The sequence below is a fragment of the Scyliorhinus torazame genome, chromosome 5, assembly GCF_047496885.1.
Source record: "Scyliorhinus torazame isolate Kashiwa2021f chromosome 5, sScyTor2.1, whole genome shotgun sequence".
Lineage (NCBI taxonomy): Eukaryota > Metazoa > Chordata > Chondrichthyes > Carcharhiniformes > Scyliorhinidae > Scyliorhinus > Scyliorhinus torazame.
Genome location: NC_092711.1, coordinates 131,749,247 through 131,774,528, shown reverse-complemented (window position 1 = coordinate 131,774,528; position 25,282 = coordinate 131,749,247). Strand labels below are relative to the sequence as shown.

Here is a 25,282-nt window from a genome sequence, read left to right as displayed (position 1 = left end):
AAAGGCGCAATGGAACTTCAAAGCATGTAATCTGGCAAAATCTACCGAATTTGGAGGGACACTGCTAATGGCAGTACTGCCAGGGATGTGTTTACAAACCAAGAAGTACAGAGCCAGAAGGAGTGCAGAAGCATAGGAGATTCAGTCTACAAACCAAGAATGGTGAAGAATGATTTTGGCATGGGGGAGCCCACCACAGGAGAAGTGTAGGTTCAGGGAAGCTGTGTGATATGCCTACGACAGAAAGGGGCATATAAGAAGCAAGTGCAAGACTAAACAGGACCTGTCTGGCACTAGGAACAAAATAAATCCCAGCCCCCATGCAAAGCGTAGAGGAATTCAGAAGAAGGGTCAGATGTATACAGGTTAAATAATATCAATAAATAATATTAAGATAGGCAAAGTGGTTCCCAATCATGATCATATTGATGGTTAACAGTTATCCGCTCAAAATGGAGGTCGACACAGGTGCCTCTGCTTCAGGGGATGTTTAGCACAGGGCTAAATCGCTGGCTTTGAAAGCAGACCAAGGCAGGCCAGCAGCACGGTTCAATTCCCGTAACAGCCTCCCCGAACAGGCGCCAGAATGTGGCGACTAGGGGCTTTTCACAGTAACTTCATTGAAGCCTACTTGTGACAATAAGCGATTTTCATTTTTCATTTCAGTAGAGGGAGAACAAGCTTCTTGATAACTATAGGGAGAGGCCCAGCCTCTGAGATTACACCGTATCCAGGCAGGCAAAATATTTGGGGGAGACGACAGATTTTGGGAACAACTACAGGACTTGTCAGTTACCGGCTGCAGTCTGCCCAACTATCTTTAATTCTCTCAGCAGGTCTGACGGCATCCATGGAGAGAGAGAAGGAAGCTAACGTTTCGTGTTTTGTGACTTCAGGTCCAAATGAAATGTATCCCCGGCTGTTGACCTGGCCCCAGGCCATTGACTGTGGAGTTTGCACATTATCCCCGTGTCGGCGTGGGTCTCACCCCCACAATCCAAAAAGATGTGCATGTTGGTGAATTGGCCACATTAAATTGCCCTTTAATTGGGAAAAAAAATAATTGGGTACTCTAAATTTATTTTTTTAAAGTCAGCAGAGTTTTGTTCGGGGGAGGTCATGTCTGACCAACTTGATTGAGTTTTTCAAAGAGGTGACCAGCTGTGTAGATGAGGGCAATGCATTTGACGTAGTCTACTTGGACTTCAGCAAGGCTTTTGATAAGATCCCACATGGGAGACTGATAGCGAAGGTAAGAGCCCATGGGATCCATGGAAATTTGGCAGCTTGGATCCAGAATTAGCTGAGCGGCAGAAAGTAGAAGGTTATGATCGAGGGGTGTTTTTCTGACTGGAAGCCTATGTCCAGTGGTGTCTCCCAGGGATCAGTATTGGGGCCCGTGCTATTTGGGGTTTACTTAAATGATTTAGAATGTTGCCTGCGCTGGAGAGTTTTAGCTATGAAGAAAGATTGGATCGACTGGGTTTGTTTTCCTTGGAGCGGAGGAGACTGATGGGGGACACACGATTGAGATGTATAAAATTATGAGAAGCATGGATAGAGTAGGCAGGACAAAACTTTTCCCTTGGTGGAGGGATCAATGACTAGGGGGCACAATTTAAGGTAAGGGGCAGGTGGTTTAAAGAAGATGTGAGGAAAAACCTTTTCACACAGAGGTTAGTGGGAGTCCTGGTCTGACTGGAAACTGGAGCCAAAGTCATCGGTTGCATTATTATTCTTTTGTTAATGAATAGTTCTGTAGTTATTCTCCTTTCAAGTTATTACACCATCCATAATACATTCAGCCTTAGTTCTATATACATGTATTAGATTCCTGAGCTGGCATCTGGTTAGTGCATGGTGGTTAGCACTGTTGCTTCACAGCCCAGGGTCCCGGGTTCGATTCCCGCTTGGGTCACTGTCTGTGCAGACTCTGCACTTCTCCCCGTGTCTGCGTGGGTTTCCTCCGGGTGCTCCGGTTTCCTCCCACAAGTCCCGAAAGACGTGCTGTTGGGTGAATTGGACATTCTGAATTCTCCCTCTGTGACCCGAACAGGCGCCAGAATGTGGTGACTAGGGGATTTTCACAGTAACTTCATTGCAGTGTTAATGTCAGCCTACTTGTGACAACTGTGATGAAAGATTATTATTAGATAATTGTGTTGTGAAAGATTAAATTGATGTTTGTTTGTTACCCATAAGGGAACCACCCCTTCATTAATTTGCCTCAAATTTCTCCGCGTCGGGGCAGCACGGTGGCACAGTGGGTTAGCCCTGCTGCCTCACGGCACCGAGGTCCCAGGTTCGATCCCGGGTCTGTGTCACTGTCAGTGTGGAGTTTGCACCTTCTCTCTGTCTCTGCGTGGGTTTCGCCCCCACAACCCAAAGATGTGCAGGGTAGGTGGATTGGCCACGCGAAATTGCCCCTTAATTTGAAAAAAAAAATGAATTTGGTACTCTAAAAAAAACATTTAAATTTCCCCGTGCCTGTTCAAGCACCCATAATTCTTGCTGGCGTCGTCCAAAATGTTCTTCCCTATTTTTTAAAAGAAATTTAGAGTACCCGATTCATTTTTTCCAATTAAGGGGCAATTTAGCGTGGTCAATCCACCTACCCTGCACATCTTTGGGTTGTGGGGGCGAAATCCACACAAACACGGGGAGAATGTGCAACCGCCACACGGACTGTGGCGCGGGCCGGGATCGAACCTGGAACCTTGGTACCATGAGGCAGTAGTGCTAACCACTTCATCACCGTGCTGCCCTTTCTTAATCAGTTTATTAATGGTCCCTGCATGGCTTTCTAACATGGCAGCCAAATTCTGAATCAATTTGCATCAAGTCTCAGTCCATGTTTAATGTGAATTCTCTGTCCCTTTGCTGGAATTGCCTTAAGTTGTGAGCTTATTTCCAGATCTTCTGGTCCACCGGCTGCCAGATCAATGGAGTGAACTATGGACATCCGTGAATTATAGGGGGTAACAGCATCATTTATCAAACCACTATTCGACCAGCTCTGCTTTGCTGGGGCGGGGCATGGCTCTCCATTAAACTGGGCTGCTTCAATCACCAGTTGGCCGATATACAGCTTCTAAGCATGAGATGATACACTACTGGGGCAGGGTTATACTGGAAATGTTTAGGACTACGGGTACAGTTCATGGTGTGAATCGTCATACAATACTTTATTGCCATTGATTGATTCAAGACCATTTGCCAGTTCGGGACTCATGCTTGGACACGATGGGTCAGTTGGCATGAGGGGCAAACTTTGATAGCTTCGGCTGGGAATTTTTGTTTTGTTGAAGTGATGGAGTTGTCATAAAGATATTTTCTTCAGGGTGTACTTTCCACATCCATCGACTATCACTGTTCCCCCATAACAGATAGGGAGTAATCGAGCAAGCTACAAATGTGCCACCCAGAAATTCTTCCGATGCAAATTCGGAATTTGTTTTATTATTCATTTAAGGGATGTGGGTGTCGCTGGTTAGGCCAGCATTTATTGCCCATCCCTAGTTGCCCTTCATAAGGTGGTGGTGAGATACCTTCTTGAACCACTGCAGTCACTCAGGTGTAGGTACATCCACTGTGCTGTTAGGGAGTTTCAAGATTTTTCCACAGCGATAGTGAAGGAACGACGATATATTTCCAAGTCCGGTGGTGAGTGACTTGGAGGAGAACCTCCATGTGTCCAAGTGGTGGGGTTCCCAGGTCTCTGCTGCTCTTGTCCTTCTAGATGGTAACAGTGGTGGGTTTGGAAGGTGCTGTCAAAGGAACCTTGGTGAGTTCCTGCAGTGCATCTTGTAGATGGTACACATGCCTGCCACTATTCCTTGATGGTGGACCTTGATGGATGGTTTGAATATTTATGGAAAGGGGAGCAATCAAGCGGGGCTGCTTTGTCCTGGATGGTGTCAAGCCTCTTGTGTGTTTTTGGAGCTGCACCCATCCAGGCAATAATAATAATCATCATCATCATCTTTATTAGTGTTACATTAACACTGCAATGAAGTTACTGTGAAAATCCCCTAGTCGCCACACTCCGGCGCCTGTTCGGGTACACAGGGAGAATTCAGAATGTCCAATTCACCTAACAAGCACGTCTTTCGGGACTTGTGGGAGGAAACCTGAGCGTCCGGAGGAAACCCACACGGACATGGGGAGAACGTGCAGACTCCGCACAGACAGTGACCCAAGCCGAGAATCGAACCCGACTCCCTGGTGCTGTGAAGAAACAGTGCTAACCACTGTGCTACCGTGCCACCCAGATGGAGAGTATCCCATCACACTCCTGACTTGGGCCTTGTAGATGGTGGACAGGCTTTGGGGGGTCAGGAGGTGAGTTACTCGCCATAGGATCCCTAGCCTTTGACCTGCCCTGGGAGCCACAGTATTAATATGGCTAGTCCAGCTCAGTTTCTGATCAATGGTAACCCCCAGGATGTTAATTGTGGGGAATTCAGCGATGGTAATGCTGGTTAGATTGTCTCTTGTAGGAGATGGTCATTACTTGGCATACATGTGGCGCCAATCTGGGCATATACTGTTAAGCATGTTACATAAATGTGTCTCTCCTTTTCACAAACAAATTCAAACTTCTTCTTCCAATCTGTGGGTTTGAATCACCTGGTGTTTAAGTCATAAAATATAATAACTGAGCTGACGTCCCCAACATCTCCATACCACCCGGTAGCGTCTATCAGATCCCCGATACTTCCACGTCCCAGCTGTAGTAGACCCAGACTGCAGTTTAAGGTTACTCGCTGTCTTACTATCACACTCGGTGTTCCATGTGATGTGTTGCATTCAGCGTTGTTCAGGTATCAGAGCCCCTTTGGTGGTGCTGAAGTATTGGTGCCACTCAGCACTCCTATGGCCAGGAGCATCAGTCCCTCAAGGGTTAATATGGAATTGGACAGTCTGTAAATTAAGCAGACAACCGCCCCATTCGCCACCAGTCAGATGATGTTAGTTCTGTAAAACAACCAATTTGTGAAACATTTGAACTGTGACCAGCGCTTCCAATACCCCCTACCTTTGATATTCAACCAGGTGCATGTATCACTTGTCACAACACCCTGGACTAGGGTGCAGTCAATAATTCTTAGATAAATAGCCAAAGTGTTTAGCCCTTGGCTGCCCAATAATTATAGTCACCAGGTTTGTAAATATAAACACAATCACTTTTTATTAATAACAAGAACTGTAATGATATATGCAGCAAATACAACTGGTTAACTCTTAGCTAATTCCTAATTCCCCACTTTAACTTGCCCCCACTCTCTCTATACATACACACGGCAAACAAACATAGAGGGGACAAAGGGGTAAAATAATAAGTAAAAGGAAAAAAAGTCTTTGTTTAGATGGTGGTTTCTAGCACATCTTACTTCACAGTAAACGTGTAGGTCAAAGTCTCTGTTTGCAGCCTGGCATGGTCTTCCCTGTAGATTCATTTATTCAGGTTCTCTGCAGCTTCAGAAATACACCAGTTATACAGATATCCTGGAGAAAACATGGAGGAGAGAGAGTGAGCAGGTCCTTGTCTCTTTGTGTCTCGGATTCAACTGCTCCCCGAGGTCTCAGAATGATACCACTGGGGCAGGATTCAATTAGCCTTTTGGCCAATTCATTGGCCACCAGCCAATCAATTGAACCTATCCCATCAACCTCTGATGCCAAAATGTCTGAGGTCTCCTGTTCAAAAACTAACTGAGTGTTCTCTCCTGTAACTTCTGAATTCCTCACTCCTCTCTGCTGCTTGGCTTAAAGCCATGTCCATTAATCATCCATGGAACAAAAATGATAATGGCAAAATAAAAGAAAGGGGAAATAATGGAATAAACAGGAAGGACCCTTACACACTGGTCATAACAGTCTCATATGGCCTTGTCTGTTTGGATGCAAATCAAAGGTTTGTCAGGTGCGATTTTAACCATCACCTTTTCCCCAATTCCGGGTACCTTAGCTTGTTCATAGAGGCATTCCTCTCTATGTCATGTATAATCTGCTGATCTCTCACCTGTCTAAATCCATGCAACTGTTTGCACAGTTCACTTGCAAACTGCCTTCCTCTCTCATCGATCCTATCTTTTCTCCACCTATTAACACAGCCCCTGGCAGTCTCATAGCTCTCCCGGTCATTAGCTCATACGGAGTTAGTAATGTCATCATGCTAGGTGCTGTTTGAGTTCCCATGAAGATAATGGGTAATAAATCTGCCCAACCTCACCCGGTACCCTGAATGGCCTTAACTAGTGCATTCATTTAAAAAAAAAATTTAGAGTACCCTATTTGTTTTTTTCAATTAAGGGGCAATTTAGCATGGCCAATCCACCTACGCTGCACATCTTTGGGTTGTGGGGGTGAGACCCACGCAGACATGGGGGGAATGTGCAAACTCCACACGGACAGTGACCCGGGGCCGGGATTCGAACCTGGGACCTCGCCGCTGTGAGGCAGCAGTGCTAACCACTGTGCCGCCCCTAGCTAGTGCGTTCTTTAACGTTTGATTCATTTTTTCACCCATATCTGAACTTTATGGACGATAGGGATATGGAATTTTTGTTTCATCCCGAACCGTTTACATATTTCCTTCAGCTCTCACCCAGTGAAATGTGTGCCCTGATCTGAACCTATCTGCAATGGTATGCCCCGCCAGGGAGTTACTTCCTCCAACATTATTCAAGCGATGGTGTAGGCTGAGCAGTCCCGTGTGGGAAAGGTGTATTCATCTGGTGAATTGATCAATGATTACCAGGAGATAATGTTTTCCCCAACTAGGTGGGAGGGGTCCTGTGAAATGGATTTGGGATTAGCTCCCAGGTCCTCTTGGTCTAGATTGATGTGACATTCAAACTTTAATGGGTCTGCCTGGATTATGCTGTGAACGCATCAAGCACTGCCAATAGTGTTTGGCTACATCCCTTCCCATGCATGGCCACCACCAGCACCTACCCATTCATCCCAGTATAGCTTCCCTCCTGTGGTGAGGGTTCCTTTTTTATAGAATTTGCAGTGCAGAAGGAGGCCATTCGGCCCATCGAGTCTACACTGGCTCTTGGAAAGAACACCCTACCCAAGCCCACACCTCCACCCTATCCCGCCCACACCTCCACCCTATCCCCATAACCCAGTAACCCCACCCAACATTCAGGGCAATTTTGGACACTAAGGGCAATTTTAGCATAGCCAATCCACCTAACCTGCACATCTTTGGACTGTGGGAGGAAACCGGAGCACCCGGAGGAAACCCAAGCACACACGGGGAGAACGTGCAGACTCCGCACGGGCAGTCAACTGAGGCTGGAATTGAACCTGGGACCCTGGAGCTGTGAAGCAATTGTGCTAACCACTATGCTACCGTGCTGCCCACAATTTATATTCAAAAGGCTTTGAAAGGGTCAATAAATCAAATAACATAGGTTTGTGTATAAAGCCTATACAGGTTTAAATAAAACCTAAGTGTCCTGGGCAGCAGGGTGGGGCAGTGGGTTAACCCTGCTGTCTCACGGCGCCGTGGTCCCAGGTTCGATCCCGGCTCTGGGTCACTGTCTGTGTGGAGTTTGCACATTCTCCCCGTGTTTGTGTGGGTTTGACCCCCACAACCCAAAGATGTGCAGGGTAGGTGGATTGGCCACGCTAAATTGCCCCTTAATTGGAAAAAATGAATTGGGCACTCTAAATGTTTTATTTAAAAACCTAATTTTCCACACGGGCTTCTGCTTCCTATAGCTAGTGAATTTCCACAGATAGTAGAAACCAGTTGCCACATATTAGCATTCAATGATTTTTAACTTCAGCAAGGATGTAGACAGACAAGCTTGCACACAAAACGTCCATTGATCATACAGCTGCTGCCCAGGTGATTCTCACAGAACACTGAACAATGGGGTGGAAGTAGGGGAACCACAGCTCATGCGTACATTTAACCTAATATATGTATCGAAGCTTGTAGATAAGTAGGGTGATTACGTGCTTGCCGATATATGTATGTGCCTCGATTATGATTGATAATTATACTCGTATGTAATGAATTATGTAACCCTAATGATTTGTTGTGAATGGACATAGATCATTTCTAAACAAATGTATTCTTTTGTTTGGTGTATGTTAATTACCTGAAAGATAAGAAAAAATCTAATGACTCTGTATTTTCTGTGATCGGGGAGCTGGTCAGCCACCTAGAGAATGCTTTGTTTCCCTGCTATAAATTGAATAAAGAAATTCAGAAGTGAAACCCTAACTCCAAGTGTCGTCTGGTCAGTTGGACAGTGAGGGCACTGTAGTTGAACAAAGAACAAAGAAAAGTACAGCACAGGAACAGGCCCTTCGGCCCTCCAAGCCCGTGCCGACCATGCTGCCCGACTAAACTACAATCTTCTACACTTCCTGAAAGAACAATAGTTGAATAGTTGTGAAGCTCTGCAACAGGCTTTGTTGGGTTGCTGCTACTTTTCCTTCCTTTCGCCAAATTCCGTCTTCCCCTTTGGCCGCACCCTGCCTCGCTCACTTACTCTTTTTCCTCACTCTGAACGTCTTGGTGCAATCCCTTCCTCTAATCCCTTCATAGCTGTGGCTACCCGATACTTCCAGCCAGTTGCCGCAGCATCTCTAGCTGCCTCGTCTGCGTGTCAGTTACCTAACTCAACGGGCTCAATCACTTGCTAATGTGCCTGGATCTTTATCATGCCACTTCCAAGGGTAACTTAGCAGCCTCCACAAGTTCTCTTGACTATTGCTTCAGGTTGTACCTGTCCCCCTCCTGATACAGTGTATCCCCGATGACACCAAGTAACCATATAAACCTGCACAACCCCAAAGGCGAATATCTACTGTCAGTATGTTAGTCCTTTTACCTCCTGTGAGATGGATGGCTTCTTTTAATATTAATTTTGCCACCTGAGCTGACAAATTGCTTGCCAGCTTCCCTCTGCCCAGAATACGTCCCTCATCATTTACCACAGCCCATTCTATTTGGGGATTCCCTCCGACTATCCTACGAGACCCATCCACGTAGAGGGTCACATCGACTCCTTCCAATGGCTCCTTTCTCACTCTATTAGGGCAGCACGGTAGCACAAGTGGCTAGCACTGTGGCTTCACAGCACCAGGGTCCCAGCTTTGATTCCCCGCTGGGTCACTGTCTGTGCAGAGTCTGCACGTTCTCCCCGTGTCTGCGTGGGTTTCCTCCGGGTGCTCCGGTTTCCTCCCACAGTCCAAAGACGTGCAGGTTAGGTGGATTGGCCGTGATCAATTGCCCTTAGTGACCAAAAAGGTTAGGAGGGGTTACGGGAATAGGGTGGAAGTGAGGGCTTAAGTGGGTCGGTGCAGACTCGATGGGCCGAATGGCCTCCTTCTGCACTCTATGTTCTATTCATTTCTTCAACACCCTCTGCTATATTGCATATCTGGCTTTCTCCCTCTACATCCATAAATCCTACAGGGTTGTTCCCATCATCTCTTATTAGAGATTTCCTTTCACATATATTCAAACCAGAGAAACAGCAACATTAACACACATGCAATATCCGTAACCAAACTGACCCCCCTCCTCCCTCCAGCCCGCGCCCCATTTTCTTTAATCAGAACCCCAAACAAAAGGAACACCCCTCCCCCCCACCGCTGACGTTTACCACTCCTTAAAGAAGTCGATGAACAGCCTCCACCTTGAGAAGAGTCTGAACCCCCGATAACAAATTTTATTTTCTCAATGTGCAGAAACTGCCAAATCACTCACTCATATCCCCGTCCTGGGCGGATCTAAGCCCCGCCACCCGAGCAATAGCCCCCTGCGGGCTATCAGGGCGACAAAGGCCAACACATCGGCCTCTCTGCCCACTCACGGATCCTCCGACACTTCAAATATCGCCACCCGCGGTCTCGGAACCACCTTCACTCCCAGAACTTAGACATTGTATCCACGAGCACTTTCCAAAACTCTGCCAGCTTCAGACATTCCCAAAGCATATGAACATGGTTCACCGGCCCCCTACATTCCGCCCACACCTATCCTCCGCCCCTCTGAAGAGCCGGCTCATCCTGGACACCGTCATGTGGGGCGGCACGGTGGCATTGAGGTTAGCACTGCTGCCTCACAGCTCCAGGGTCCCAGGTTCAATTCCGGCCTCAGTTGACTGCCCTTGCGGAGTCTGCACGTTCTCCCCGTGTGTGCGTGGGTTTCCTCCGGGTGCTCTGGTTTCCTCCCACAGTCCAAAGATGTGCAGGTTAGGTGGATTGGCCATGCTAAATTGCCCCTTAGTGTCCAAAAGGTTAGGTGGGGCTACTAGGTTACAATGATAGGATGGAGGTGTGGGCTTAAGTAGGGTGCTCTTTCCAAGGTCTGGTGGACTCGATGGGCCGAATGGCATCCTTCTGCACTGTAAATCCCATGATTCTATGTGTGCCCTGTGCACCGCCTTGAGCTGGATGAGATTCACTCTCGCACACGACGAGGGTGAATTCACTCTCAACACCTCTCTCCATACCCTAGCCTCAAATATCCCCCCTAGCTCCTCCTCCAACCTGTGCCTTACATCCTCCACCAAAACTCTCTCTCTCTCCATCAACTCCCCATATATGCCTGGTACCCTGTCCTCTCCTATCTCTCCGTGGACAGAATCTTATCCTGTAGGCTGGGGGTGGCAACTACGGGAACAAGGCCGGCTCCATTCTCATGAAGTGCCTAACTTGCACGTACTGTTACCCATTCTCAATTGGTAACTGAGAAATTGCCTCCAATTCTTCCAACTCCGCAAACTTCCCCCAACAGGTCCCTGAAGTACTCTTATCTCCACCCAGCCCCATTCCCTAAATGTAGATTCTAGCCCTGCCGGGACAAACCTGCGATTGCCCACAGAGAGATGCCCTCTAATTTTAAGTGCTGCCGACACTGGTTCCATACCCTCAGCGCTGACACCATCACAAGGCTCGTGGAGTCCCTGAAGAGGCGCCAGCAATAATGCCCTAAAACTGGTTCCCCTACACAAGGGCTCCTGTAACCGCCCCACACTGACCTCACCTCCACTGCCCACATTGTTTATGCAAATAGTAGGCTACGGGCTGTTTGCAATCTTAAATGAGCTGCCCCATATTCTGCCACTATGTCCTCTGGTCCTGCGCTCTCCCATGAGTGGAAACATCCTCCCAACATTTACCCTGTCTGATCCCCTAAGAATCATGGGCGGGATTCTCCACTCCCGCGCCGAAGTGCCCACGCCGTCGAGGCTCACGACGGCGCGAAGCGGCCCCTATCCCGACCGATTCAGGCCCCGACAATGGGCTAGGATCAGGGCCGCGTCATCTACACGTGCCAGGCCTTGTCGCCGCATAACTGGCGTCACCCGCGCATGCGTGGTTGCCGTCCTCTCTGAGTCCGCCCCGCAAGAAGATGGCGGACGGATCTTGCGGGGCCGCGGAAGGAAGGAGGTTTCCCTTAAGAGAGGACGGCCCGACGATCGGTGGGCACCAATCGCGGGCCATGCCACATTTGAGGTACCCCCCGGTGCAGGATCCCCCCTCCCCCCCCCCCCAGCATTCCCGCGCTGTTCCCGACGGCAGCGACCAGGTGTGGACGGCGCCGGGGGGAACCCGCCGTTTTGGCCTGGCCGCTCGGCCCATCCGGGCCTGAGAATAGCGGGGGCGCCGGAGAATCGCCATTTTGGGTGTCTCCGGCCTGCGGAACTCGACGGGGCCCTCGCGGGAGGGCGTCGGACCGGCGTCCCGGGAAATTTTGGCGGCCCAGGCGATTCTCCCAACCGGCGCGGGAGTGGAGAATCTCGCCCCCTATGTTTTATCATATCACCTCTCATTCCTCTGAACTCGAAGGAATACAGACCCGACCTGTTTAATCTTTTGTCATGTGGCAGTCCCTCCATTCCCAGGATCATCCGAGTAAATCTCCTGTGTATTCCCTCCAAAGACAATATTTTTTTTTAAGTAAGGGAACCACATCTGTACACACCATTCTATAAGTGGCCTCACTAGCTCCTTGTGCAGGTGCAGCAACATCTCTTTTATATTCCAGCCCCCTTGAAATAAAAGCCAGCATTCCGTTTGCCTTCACTATTCCTTTCTGAATCTGTTTGCTGCCTTTCACCCCTTTGCCTTGTTTTACCAAGAAGAGACCCAGCCTGTCAAACCTTTACTGATATGGAAATCTACACATTCCTGCTATCATCATTCTAAATCTTCTCCGCTCCCTCTCCAGTGTCTCAATTTTGTAAATAATGTGGTGACCAGAATGGGCAGCACGGCAGCATTGTGGATAGCACAATTGCTTCACAGCTCCAGGGTCCCAGGTTCGATTCCGGCTTGGGTCACTGTCTGTGCGGAGTCTGCACATCCTCCCCGTGTCTGCGTGGGTTTCCTCCGGGGGCTCCGGTTTCCTCCCACAGTCCAAAGCTGTGCCCGTTGGGTGGATTGGCCGTGATAAACTGCCCTTAGTGTCCAAAATTGCCCTTAGTGTTGGGTGGAGTTGCTGGGTTGTGGGGATAGGGTGGAGGTGTTGACCTTGGGTCGGGTGCTCTTTCCAGGAGCTGGTGCCGACTCGATGGGCCGAATGGCCTCCTTCTGCTCTGTAAATTCTATGATAATCTTTGAGAACGGCACACGGAGCTGATGTGAGATGTCCGGGCGTCACAGGTTTATCAAAAAAAAATGGGATCGAGTTCATACACGATTTTAAATGAGTTTATGAAGAAACAATAATTTAAAAATCATATGGAACAGTCAGAAAACACACAGGTGAGAACGGTCCCGTAGGACAAATCGCTGGATGGCGCACTGCTGGATAACGTAGAGAGTGCTGGTCTTTGTAGCTGGTGGCCACACTCTCCACTGAACAGCTAACTGGTCTGAGCCAGAGTGTGGGTGCTCGGCGGAAGCCGGTTACTTTGAAATCTTTTTGCTCTCCAGAGCCTTTTTTAATCCTTTACACAAGACAGTTGTTTTGTGCATGGGTCATGTGTTAGAAATAGCACGGTAGCACAGTGGTTAGCACTGCTGCTTCACGGCGCCAGGATCCCAGGTTCGATTCCCGGCTTGGGCCACTGCCTGTGCGGAGTCTGCACGTTCTCCCCGTGTCTGCGTGGGTTTCCTCCGGGTGCCCCGGTTTCCTCCCACAAGTCCCGAAAGACGTGCTGTGGGGTGAATTGGACATTCTGAATTCTCCCTCTGTGACCCGGACAGGCTCCGGAATGTGGCGACTGGGGGCTTTTCACAGTAACTTCATTGCAGCGTTAATGTCAGCCTGCTTGTGACAATAAAGATTATTTTAAAATATGTAGCTTTGTTTCAGGGCATGTGCTAGAGTCATGTCCTTGGTAGAGGTGACAGGCCTGGACTGTTTGTCAGCCAGCACGCTGCTATGGACGCTTTCTCCATCGGAGAGAAATTGTTCCATACATTTTGAAGATTCCATTGGGCCGTGATTTTTTACAATCCCTTACTGGGGTTGAACTTGTCTCCAGTTTCCATCCGGAGATCTCGGTGCCAGGCGGGAGGGGCAAGATTTGGGAACGCTCAAATCTCCACCAATTCCCATTGCCCTTCTCGCTGCTGGATAATGGAGGTGTCACGGTGAGTAATGTGCAAGTCGGTACGAATTGTCAGCCAGGATTAGTGAGCACTTTCTAATTGGAGATGTTCATCAGTGGAACCTCGCAGGCACTGAATTGTAGAGTTTGTACCAAAGACCAATTTGGAATTGACGTTGGAGTTCAGAATCTTGTGTGAACTGATTTCCGGTGAGAGTTCCTGAATTATCGGGATTGACGGCTGACAGGTGTTCTCAAAGGGCCACTGCAGCCCCGAGAACACAATTAGCTATGGATGCAGAATATTACACTCCAGCCCAGTTACAGGGATTGTTGACATCAGCAGAACTAAACCCCAACAGTCAGAATGGACATGGTTCAGTTGTGGATGGAGTCGCTCGTGAACTCGCTGGTGTGTCCATTGGTGGGATAACCGAGTGAATGTCTTCCCACACTGAGAGCAGGTGAACGGCCTCTCCCCAGTGTGAACTCGCTGGTGTGCCAGCAGGTGGGCTAACTGGGTGAATCCCTTCCCACACTCGGAGCAGGTGAACGGTTTCTTCCCGGTGTGAACTCGCTGGTGTACACTCAGGTTGGAGGAAGACCTGAATCGCTTTCCGCAGGAAGTACAGTTGAACGGCTTCTCCTCAGTATGAATCCGCTGGTGTTTCAGCACATCAGAGGATCCAGTGAATCCCTTCCCACACACAGGGCACGTGAACGGTCTCTCTCCAGTGTGAACCCACTGGTGTGTTATCAGTTGGGATGACCGAGTGAATCCTTTCCCACACTCGAAACAGGTGAATGGTCTCTCCCCGGTGTGAACTCGCTTATGTGTCTGCAGACTAACTGACTGAGTGAATCCTTTCCCACACTCGGAGCAGGTAAAAGATCTCTCCCCAGTGTGAATTTGTTGGTGTGTCAGCAGGGTGAATGAGTGAGTGAAACCCTCCCCACAAGCAGAGCAGGTGAATGGCGTCTCCCCGGTGTGGGTGCGTTCTATGCATCAGCAGGTTGTTGGACTGAGAAAATCCCTTCCCGCATTCTGAGCAGGCGAACGGCCTCTCCCCAGTGTGAACTCGCCGGTGTCTCAGCGGGTTCGATGACCGAGCGAATCCCTTCCCGCACACGGAGCAGGTGAATGGCCTCTCACTGGTGTGAACCCACTGGTGTGAAATGAGGCTGAATGACTGCCTGAAGCTCTTTCCACACTGAGTGCAGCTGACCGGCCTCTCTTCGGCGTGAATAAGCAGGTGTTTCTGGAGGCTGGACAACAGTGTGAACCCCTTTCCGCACAGCGAGCAGGTGAACGGCCTCTCCCCGGTGTGGGTCCGTCGATGGGTTTCCAACTTTGATGAGGAACCAAACCCCTTCCCACAGTCCCCACATTTCCACGGTTTCTCCGTGGTGCCGGTGCCCTCGTGTCTCTCCAGGTTGGATGATCAGTTGAAGCCTCGTTCACACACAGAACACGTGCGCAGTGTCTCCTCACTGTGAATGGTGCGATGTTTTTTCAGACTGTGTAACTGGTTAAAGCTCTTTCATAGAATTTACAGTAGGAAGTTTTACAACACCAGGTTAAAGTCCAACATGTTTGTTTCGATGTCACGAGCTTTTGGAGCACAGCTCCTTCCTCAGGTGAATGAAGAGGTCTGTTCCAGAAACACATATATAGACAAATTCAAAGATGCCAAACAATGCTTGGAATGCGAGCATTAGCAGGTGATTAAATCTTTACAGATCCAGAGATGGGGTAACCCCAGGTTAAAGAGGTGTGAATTGTGTCAAGCCAGGACAGTTGGTAGGATTTTGCAGGCCAGATGGTGGGGGATGAATGTAATGCGACATGAATCCCAGGTCCCGGTTGAGGCCGCACTCGTGTGCGCGGAACTTGGCTATAAGCTTCTGCTCGGCGATTCTGCGTTGTCGCGGGTCCTGAAGGCCGCCTTGGAGAACGCTTACCCGGAGATCAGAGGCTGAATGCCCTTGACTGCAGAAGTGTTCCCCGACTGGAAGGGAACATTCCTGCCTGGTGATTGTCGCACGATGTCCGTTCATTCGTTGTCGCAGCGTCTCGCCAATGTACCATGCTTCAGAACATCCTTTCCTGCAGCGTATGAGGTAGACAACGTTGGCCGAGTCGCACGAGTATGTACCGCGTACCTGGTGGGTGGTGTTCTCACGTGTAATGATGGTATCCATGTCGATGATCTGGCAAGTCTTGCAGAGATTGCCATGGCAGGGTTGTGTAGTGTCGTGGTCACTGTTCTGAAGGCTGAGTAGTTTGCTGCAAACAATGGTTTGTTTGAATTTGCCCGGTTGTTTGAAGGCAAGTAGTGGGGGTGTGGGGATGACCTTGGCAAGATGTTCATCTTCATCGATGACGTGTTGAAGGCTGTGAAGACGATGTCGTAGTTTCTCCGCTCCGGGAAAGTACTGGACGACGAAGGGTACTCTGTCGGTTGTGTCCCATGTTTGTCTTCTGAGGAGGTCAGTGTGTTTTTTTGCTGTGGCGCGTTGGAACTGTCGATCGATGAGTCGAGCGCCATATCCCGTTCGTACGAGGGCATCTTTCAACGTCTGTAGATGTCTGTTACGCTCCTCCTCGTCTGAGCAGATCCTGTGTATACGGAGCGCTTGTCCATAGGGGATGGCTTCTTTAATGTGTTTAGGGTGGAAGCTGGAGAAGTGGAGCATCGTGAGGTTATCCGTGGGTTTGCGGTAAAGCGAAGTGCTGAGGTGACCGTCCTTGATGGAGACGAGTGTGTCCAAGAATGCAACAGATTTTGGAGAGTAGTCCATGATGAGTCTGATGGTTGGATGGAACTTATTGATGTCATTGTGTAGTCGTTTCAGTGATTCTTCGCCGTGGGTCCAAAGGAAAAAAATGTCATCGATGTATCTGGTGTATAACGTCAGTTGAAGGTCCTGTGCAGTGAGTAGGTCTTGTTCAAACTTGTGCATGAAGATGTTGGCGTACTGGGGTGCAAATTTGGTCCCCATGGCTGTTCCGTGTGTCTGGATGAAGAACTTGTTGTCGAAGGTGAAGACGTTGTGATACTCATGCGACTCGGCCAACGTTGTCTACCTCTTACGCTGCAGGAAAGGATGTCCCGAAGCGTGGTACATTGGCGAGACCATGCAGACGCTGCGACAACGAATGAACGGACATCGTGCGACAATCACCAGGCAGGAATGTTCCCTTCCAGTCGGGGAACACTTCAGCAGTCAAGGGCATTCAGCCTCTGATCTCCGGGTAAGTGTTCTCCAAGGCGGCCTTCAGGACGTGCGACAACGCAGAATCGCCGAGCAGAAGTTTATAGCCAAGTTCCGCACACATGAGTGCGGCCTCAACCGGGACCTGGGATTCATGTCACATTACATTCATCACCCACCATCTGGCCTGCGAAATCCTACCAACTGTCCTGGCTTGACACAATTCACACCTCTTTAACCTGGGGTTACCCCATCTCTGGATCTGTAAAGATTTAATCACCTGCTAATGCTCGCATTCCAAGCATTGTCTGGCATCTTTGAATCTGTCTATATATGTTTCTGGAACATACCTCTTCATTCACCTGAGGCAGGAGCAGTGCTCCGAAAGCTAGTGACATCGAAACAAACCTGTTGGACTTTAACCTGGTGTTGTAAGACTTCTTACTGTGCTCACCCCAGTCCAACGCCGGCATCTCCACATCATAGAATTTACAGTGCAGAAGGAGGCCACTCGGCCCATAAAGTCTGCACCAGCTCCTGGAAAGAGCACCCTACCAAGGTCAACAGCTCCACACCCCAGCCCCACAACTCCACCCAACACTAAGGGCAATTTTGGACACTAAGGGTAATTTATCATGGCCAATCCACCTAACCTGCACACCTTTGGACTGTGGGAGGAAACCGGAGCACCCGGAGGAAACCTACGCACACATGGGGAGGATGTGCAGACTCCGCACAGACAGTGACCCAAGCCGGAATCGAACCTGGGACCCTGGAGCTGCGAAGCAATTGTGCTATCCACAATGCTACCGTGCTGCTTCCACAGTCAGTTCACTTGAACACTCTCACTCGGGTGTGTGTGTGTGTATGTGTCTCAGGGCTTTTCCAGTCACGCTAACGTTGGACATCTTTTCCCACAGAGAGAACAGACAACCATTTCACCAGTGATATTCAGTTGCAGAAGAAGAGAATGTCTCTGTCACATTCTGATGTGGTATTTGCCTTGAGTTTCCCATCTGCAAATCCTCCTGTAAAAGGAGCTTACAAAAGTCATCACTGTCAGTCCAGGACAGAAATTCTGAAGACAATTCTAGTTTCTCTGGAACATTTTTTTCTTCTCTTGTTCTCCCAAAGCTGTAAATCCCTGTTCCCCCACACTCTCCCTCGTCCCGGGGCTGAAATCCAAATAAAATGTTGGATAATTATTTTGCTATCCTCTGAACAAGTTCATACAGCGAGAGGTAACGGTATATTGGATAATTCGATTCAACTCATGACTTGTGACAAAACATTAATCTGAACCACCCTGACTGACAAGACAGAATAACAGACGTTGTGTCCAGAACTGACTGTGTGGAGATTTAATGAGAAATCGTGAAGGTGGTTTCTCCAAACCTCCCAGGGTTCCCGTCCTTCTTTCCGTCCCTCTCTAAGTTTTAAAAAATAAATTTAGAGTACGCAATCATTTTTTTCCAATTAAGGGGCAATTTAGTGTGGACATCCCACCTACCCTGCACATCTTTGGGTTTTGGGGGCGAAACCCACACAGACACGGGGAGAATGTGCAAACTCCACACGGACAGTGACCCAGAGCCGGGATCAAACCTGGGACCGCGGCGCCGTGAGGCCGCAGTGCTAACCCACTGCGCCACCGTGCTGCCCTTTGTCCCTCCCGAAGTTAAACATGTTTCAATCTCAGGGCCTATTCTGATTTCTGGTTCTCTCCCTGCTGACCAATTAATTCTGCTTAAATATGGAGAGGCCACTGGGCAGCACGGTAGCACAAGTGGATAGCACTGTGGCTTCACAGCGTCAGAGTCCCAGGTTCGATTCCCCGCTGGGTCACTGTCTATGCAGAGTCTGCACCTTCTCCCCGTGTCTGCATTTCCTCTCACAGTCCAAAGACGTGCAGGTTAGGTGGATTGGCCATGATAAATTGCCCTTAGTGACCGAAAAAGGTTAGGAGGGGTTATTGGGTTACAGGGATAAGGTGGAAGTGAAGTCTTAAGTGGGTCGGTGCAGACTTGATGGGCCGAATGGCCTCCTTCTGCACTGTATGTTCTTTTTTCACTGTTCTCAGTCCCTATTCCAATCTCCATTCCCAAGGTATTCCCACTCAAAGTGCACGGTGGCAGTGGTTAGCACTGCTGCCTCAGCGCAAGGGACCCAGGTTCAAATCTCGTTTCGGGTGACTGTCTGGGTGGAGTTTGCACTTTCTCCCCGTGTCTGCTTGGGTCTCACCCCCACAACCCAAAAAGATGTGCAGGCTAGGCGGATTGTCCACACTAAATTGCCCCTTAATTGAAATAAAATAATTGGGTAATCTAAATTTTAAGAAAAGAAATGAAGTGCAATGGGACGATTTATGGTGTTAAACGTGCTATAGAGTCACAGAATTTTCCATGTCTGTGCCTCCATGAAACACGATGGGACAATTTAGTACACCCAATCCACTTAACCTGCACATGTGTGTGACTGGGAGGAAACCTGATGGAAATCCAAGCAGACATGGGGAGAATGTGCAAACTACACCAGATAGTCACCCAAGGTTGTGAATCAAACGTGGGTCCCTGGCACTGTGAAGCAGCAGTGCTAACCACTTATCCTATGGATGCATAGCTTAGGTTATGGGGTTGCAGGAATAGGGTGATGGATTGGGCCTGGGTAGGTTGCTTTTTCAGACGGTCGGTGCAGACTCGATGGCCGAATTGCCCCTTTCTGCGCTGTAGGGATATCATGGATTCAGAACTGCAGTTATACAAATATAAGTTGTTGTTGACTGTAACAACCCATTGGTTTCACAATCCCGATCTCTGATTTACTGCCCCTGCAGGTTAGTCATCAGGTTTGCACCTTTCCCCCGCATCACGCATGCGCTGTTGCTCGCTGTAAAATGGCGTCGCGCATGCGGTTTCTGTGGCGGTTCACCCCCCCCCATCACGCATGCGCTTTGTTGTTCCCTGTAAGGTGGCGGTCGCGCATGCGCTTTCTTTGTCGCTTCGCCCCACATCACGCATGCGCTTTGTTCTTCCTTGTAAGATGGCGGTCGAGCGTGCGCTTTCTTTGCCCGCGCCCTGTAAAATGGTGGCCGCGCATGCGCTTTCTTGCCATCTATGAAAATGGCGGCCATTAATCTGGGTCCGCTGCAGCCGCTCGGCTCAGTGCGAATGCTCGTTATTCAGGGTTTGTTTGCGGCCGACATCGGGTCATTCCGAAACCTCTAAACCCACCCGCCGACTCCCATTTATGTTGCCGGTTTGATTCTGCAGGTGCTGGAGCCGCGCTCGGTCTTTGTAAAGCCTCCATTTTGAACCACTCGGCTGGAGCGGCTGTTTTCTGTCACCACGAACTGCGCATGCTCCCGTTCAGCATGCGGGGGGGCGGGGCGGGAGGGGCGATTGACGGCAGTTCCCTACCAATAGGAGAAGGAGGAGGGGCTGGCAGACCGAACGCAAGGAGCTGGTCCTCCAACCAATCGGAGTGAATCGAGGGCGGAGCTGAGCCTTGCGCATGTGAGAGTGGTAGAGTTTTTACAGCAGAGAAAGTGGCCAATTCAGCCAGTCTTGGCTGTGCAAGCCATCAAACACTAATCAATTTTTAAAAATAAATATAGAGTACCCAATTTTTTTTTTCCAGTTAAGGGGCAATTTAGCGTGGCCATTCCACCTAACCTGCACATCTTTGGGTTGTGGGGGTGAAACCCACGCAAACACAGGGAGAATGTGGAACCTCGGCGCCATGAGGCAGCAGTGCTATCCACTGCGCCACCGTGCTGCCAAAACACTCTTTGAAAAATTGAACAGAAGAACTAGGAGCAGGAGTAGGCCATCTGGCCCTTCGAGCCTGCTCCCCCATTCAATGAGATCGTGGCTGATCTTTTGTGGACTCAGCTCCACTTTCCAGCCCGAACACCATAACCCTTAATCCCTTTATTCTTCAAAAAACTATCTATCTTTATCTTAAAAACATTTAATGAAGGAGCCTCAACTGCTTCACTGGGCAAGGAATTCCATAGATTCACAACCCTTTGGGTGAAGAAGTTCCTCCTAAACTCAGTCCTAAATCTACTTCCCCTTATTTTGAGGCTATGCCCCCTAGTTCTGCTTTCACCCGCCAGTAGAAGCAACCTGCCCGCATCTATCCTATCTATCCCCTTCATAATTTTATATGTTTCTAGAAGATCCCCCCGCATTCTTCTAAATTCCAACAAGTATAATCCCAGTCTACTCAACCTCTCCTCATAATCCAACCCCTTCAGCTCTGGGATTAACCTAGTGAATCTCCTCTGCACACCCTCCAGTGCCAGTACGTCCTTTCTCAGGTAAGGAGACCAAAACTGAACACAATACTCCAGGTGTGGCCTCACTAACGCCTTATACAATTGCAACCTCCCTAGTCTTAAACTCCATCCGTCTAGCAATGAAGGACAAAACTCCATTTGCATTCTTAATCACCTGTTGCACCTGTAAACCAATTTTTGTTTTCCAATCCACCTTCGAGGCAGCATGGTAGCACAGTGGTTAGCACTGTTGCTTCACAGCATCAGGGTCTCGGGTTCGATTCCCGCTTGGGTCACTGCCTGTGTTGAGTCTGCACGTTCTCCCAGGGTCTGCGTGGGTTTCCTCCGGGTGCTGCGGTTTCCTCCCACAAGTCCCGAAAGACGTGCTGTTGGGTGAATTGGACATTCTGAATTCTCCCTCTGTGACCCGGACAGGCTCCGGAATGTGGCGACTGGGGGCTTTTCACAGTAACTTCATTGCAGTGTATGTAAGCCTACTTGTGACAATAATAAAGATTATTACTATTAATTTAGCGTGGCCAATCTACCTAACCTGCACATCTTCAGGTTGTTTAGGTGAAACCCACGCAGACACGGGGAGACTGTGTAAACTCCACACCGACAGTGACCCAGGGCCGGGATTCGAACCCGGGTCCTCAGTGCCGTAGTCCCAGTGCTAACCACTGCGCAACATGCCGTCCGGAAACACTAATCAATTCTAACCCCATTGTCCAGAACTTGGTTAGTTGCCTTGTATGATATGGTGTCTAAGAATACAGGGTAGAACATTTATGGCAGAGGTGAGAAATTTCTTCACCCAGAGAGGGATCAGCCTGTGGAACTTGTTCGCATAGGAAGTAGTTGAGGCCAAACATTGTGGGCTGGTTCTCCGATTTCCAGACTAAGTGCTGATGCCGGCGTGGGAACAGTGGCGCTGTGGCCAGAAAAAATGGCGCTGGGCATAACGGTGGCGCAGTGGGTTAGCCCTGCTGCCTCACGGCACCGAGGTGCCAGGTTCGATCCCGGCTCTGGGTCACTGTCCGTATGGAGTTTGCACATTCTCTACGTGTTCGCGTGAGTTGGCACATTCTCTCCGTGTTTGCGTGAGTTGGCACATTCTCCCCGTGTTTGCGTGGGTTTCGCCCCCACAACACAAAGATGTGTAGGGTAGGTGGATTGAACACACTAAATTGCCCCTTAATTGGAAAAAATGAATTGGGTATTCTACATTTTTTTTAATGTGAATTAAATTTGAGGCATGAAAATAAGTAAGATGCTGGGCAAAAATACAACTTCAAAGGAATAAACTGATCATTAAATTAAAGAGTTTTAAACAATGATGAACATTGGAGTGTGAGAGTGTGTGTGTGTCTGAGAGTGTCAGTGTGTGTGCTTGTGTGTGAGAGTGTGTGCGTGTGTGAAGCTCATTCCCAGTGTCTGGATGCTCTCTCATCCTCACCCTCTGTGAGAGTGCATGCCGGTGCTTGGGAGTGAGAGCGAAGCAGAACTCTGAGCCCAGTAGAGATCCCGACACACACTCACACTCTCCTCTCCTCCTTTAGGAATTAGATCTTGCTCTTGGGGCTAAAGGGATCTGGGGGTGGGGTGGGGTGGGGGGGGGGGGGAGAGGCGGGATCAGGATATTGAACTTGATGATCAGCCATGATCATAATGAATGGCAGAGCAGGCTCGAAGGACCAAATGGCCTTTTCCTGCTTCTACTTTCTATGTTTCACACTCTCCCCTCACTCACTCACATCAGGTTGTCTTCCATTCACTCGCTCCCCAGGCCCGCTCTCGCCCTGGTTACTCTGCTGTTGCCTTGGGCCCTCTACTCTCACCTCAGGCACCCCACTCTCGCTCCAGCTGGCTCCTCCCTACCTCAATCTCTCCAGGCCAAGGCCCCAGTCTCGCTTCAAATTGCCATTGCCAGGGCTACAACAAAATGCTGGTATCTAAACAAAATGCTGGTATCTAAAAGGCGCACGTCACTAAAACAGAGAAATCCTGGAACCTTCTCTATCTTGAATTCAATGACTGTTGTATAATGAACCTGCAGTTAAAAGGATCCCGTGAACTCCTCAATGTGTTATTTTAATAAAGACTTAAACCATTTATTTTAACTACATTTTACGAAGTTTGTACATAAATATTTTTATTCAAGACATTTTCCATTTTACGACATACACAACGAACACTCAGGTTAATACAATTTATATCATGAACAATCCTCACCATCCATTCCTCTCCCTCCCCCCATCTCCCCCCCCCCCCCCCCCCCCACTTACTGATGACTACCAATTCTTAAAGGAGATAAACAGCCTCCACCTCAAATAGAACCCTTCCTCTGACCCCCTAATGGTGTACAAAGAACAATACAGCACAAGAACAGGCCCTTCGGCCCTCCAAGCCTGCGCCGACCATGGTACCTGCTTAAACCAAAACCGTATGCACTTACACCGCATCCTTCCATTCCCACCCTATTCATATATTTGTCTAGATGCCCCTTAAATACCGCTATCGTATCTGCTCCCACCACCACCCCAGGCAGCGCATTCTGTATTGTCATGTGAGAGTACCTTTAAGAAATGGGTGTTTTTATAGAATAGCTGTAGTGGGTGTACCTTTAAGAAATGGGTGTTTATTCCTGCAGTGATGGCAGAGAGTGGGTGGAGCTGGGCTGTCTGCTTTTACTTTCGCTTTGGACTTGCAGCTACAGGGTGCGTTTTAGTTTTGTTTTGAGCGCTGGATAGCTGCAGGCAAAGCAAGCAGCTGTAAGGATCTCTCTCTGCAGGCTACAGACTGACCTCAGCTCATTTGGGGATTTCAAAGTGGCACATCTCTCAGCAGAGAAGTTAAACCTGATGTCTTTCTGTAAAAAGTTTTTTTTTGTCTTATGGATGTTGCAAGGAAAGATTAAGAGTTACGTATAGAGTACTGCATTCTTTGGGGGATTTATTGGTGTTGATAGTTGGTAACATGTTTACTGTTTATAAAGTGTTAACTGGTTTCATAAATAAACGTTGTTTTAATTTAAAAGTACTGTGGATCTCTGTTACATCACATCTGTAAGGTAGGCCCGTGTGCTCCCCATAACCACAATCTATTCAAAGTTGTGGGTCAGGTGAACTCCATGATACACTTTGGGGTTCTCTAAACCCTGGCCCATAATAATATATTCACCACCCTCTGTGTAAAAAAACTTGCCTTCCGGTGGTGGCTATGGAGGGGTAAGCCGCACATTTGGTGGCTCTCGATCCGGTCGGACTTTTGGACCTTTCCCCCCGACTTTTCTGTACTTTTGAGCACTGGATCGGAAGGCATAGGCACCCAGGTACTGACTCCAGACATAGGTGTATGGAATTAACAAGTTGAAAGAAACGCAAACAGCTGAAGAAGTGGACAAACACGGGCAGTGTAGAAGCTGCTGCTGAGGACAATATGGCTGATGTCCGGACCCTGGTGCAGACAGCCCAGCCAACAACGGAGCATCTGCTGAAGGTCATCCAAGAGGGCTTTACCGTGTTGAAACGGGACAGTTTAGGCCCGATTCAGAAATCAATCGAGCGCCTGGAGCATAGGCTGGATGCCCAGGATCGGACGGTCCAGAAGTGGAGAAGGCGCTGGAGGAGCAGGAGGATCACCAAACGATGGCAGAGGTGGAGATAGAGAGGCTGAAGGACCAACAAAAAAGGCTCCTGGAAAAGGCGGAGGACCTAGAAAATAGGTCCCGTCGGCAGAATTTGAGAATCGTTGGTCTCCCGGAGGGGGCTGAGGGAGAGGTTGCCGCCGCGTATGTAGCAGACATGTTTCAGAAGCTGTTGGGGGATGATGTCTTCCCTCGCCCGCACCAGCCGCGTCAAATTAAGTTTGTGCAGGGCCCCCTAGCTCCTAGCTACCTGGATCCCCAAGTACCGAAAGCTCCTTTCCGCCCTCCTCAACGGTAGGTCGTCTATCCCTCTTCCCTGATCCCCTGGATGCACCACAAAGAGCTCACTTTTCCCGACATTGAGCCCGAGAAGTCCCCAAACTCCCTTAGGATCCGCATGACCTCCACCATCCCCTCCACTAGATCTGCCACATACAGCAACAGGTTGTCCGCATACAGCGACACCCGATGCTCCTCTCCCCCTCGAACCACCCCCCTCCATTTCCTGGACTCCCTTAATGCCATGGCCAAAGGCTCAATTGCTAATGCAAACAACAGGGGGCACCCCTGCCTCGTCCCTCGATACAGCCGAAAATACTC

At 49.1% G+C, this 25,282-nt stretch overlaps 1 protein-coding gene and 1 long non-coding RNA gene across 2 annotated transcripts; both read right to left on the bottom strand.

Annotated features, from left to right (window-relative positions):
* Nucleotides 1–5,164: 5,164 nt before the first annotated feature.
* Nucleotides 5,165–20,045, bottom strand: LOC140419811 (uncharacterized). Its single transcript, XR_011946032.1, has 2 exons — nucleotides 19,985–20,045; nucleotides 5,165–5,508 (listed from the first exon to the last, which is right to left on the bottom strand). It is a non-coding gene; the product is annotated as an uncharacterized lncRNA (long non-coding RNA).
* Nucleotides 13,828–14,977, bottom strand: LOC140421369 (uncharacterized; the record flags this gene model as incomplete). The annotated part of the gene is made up of 2 exons (XM_072506034.1): nucleotides 13,828–14,372; nucleotides 14,542–14,977. Coding segments are annotated over 2 exons (981 nt in total), but the record flags the coding sequence as incomplete, so codon positions are not given.
* Nucleotides 20,046–25,282: the final 5,237 nt, after the last annotated feature.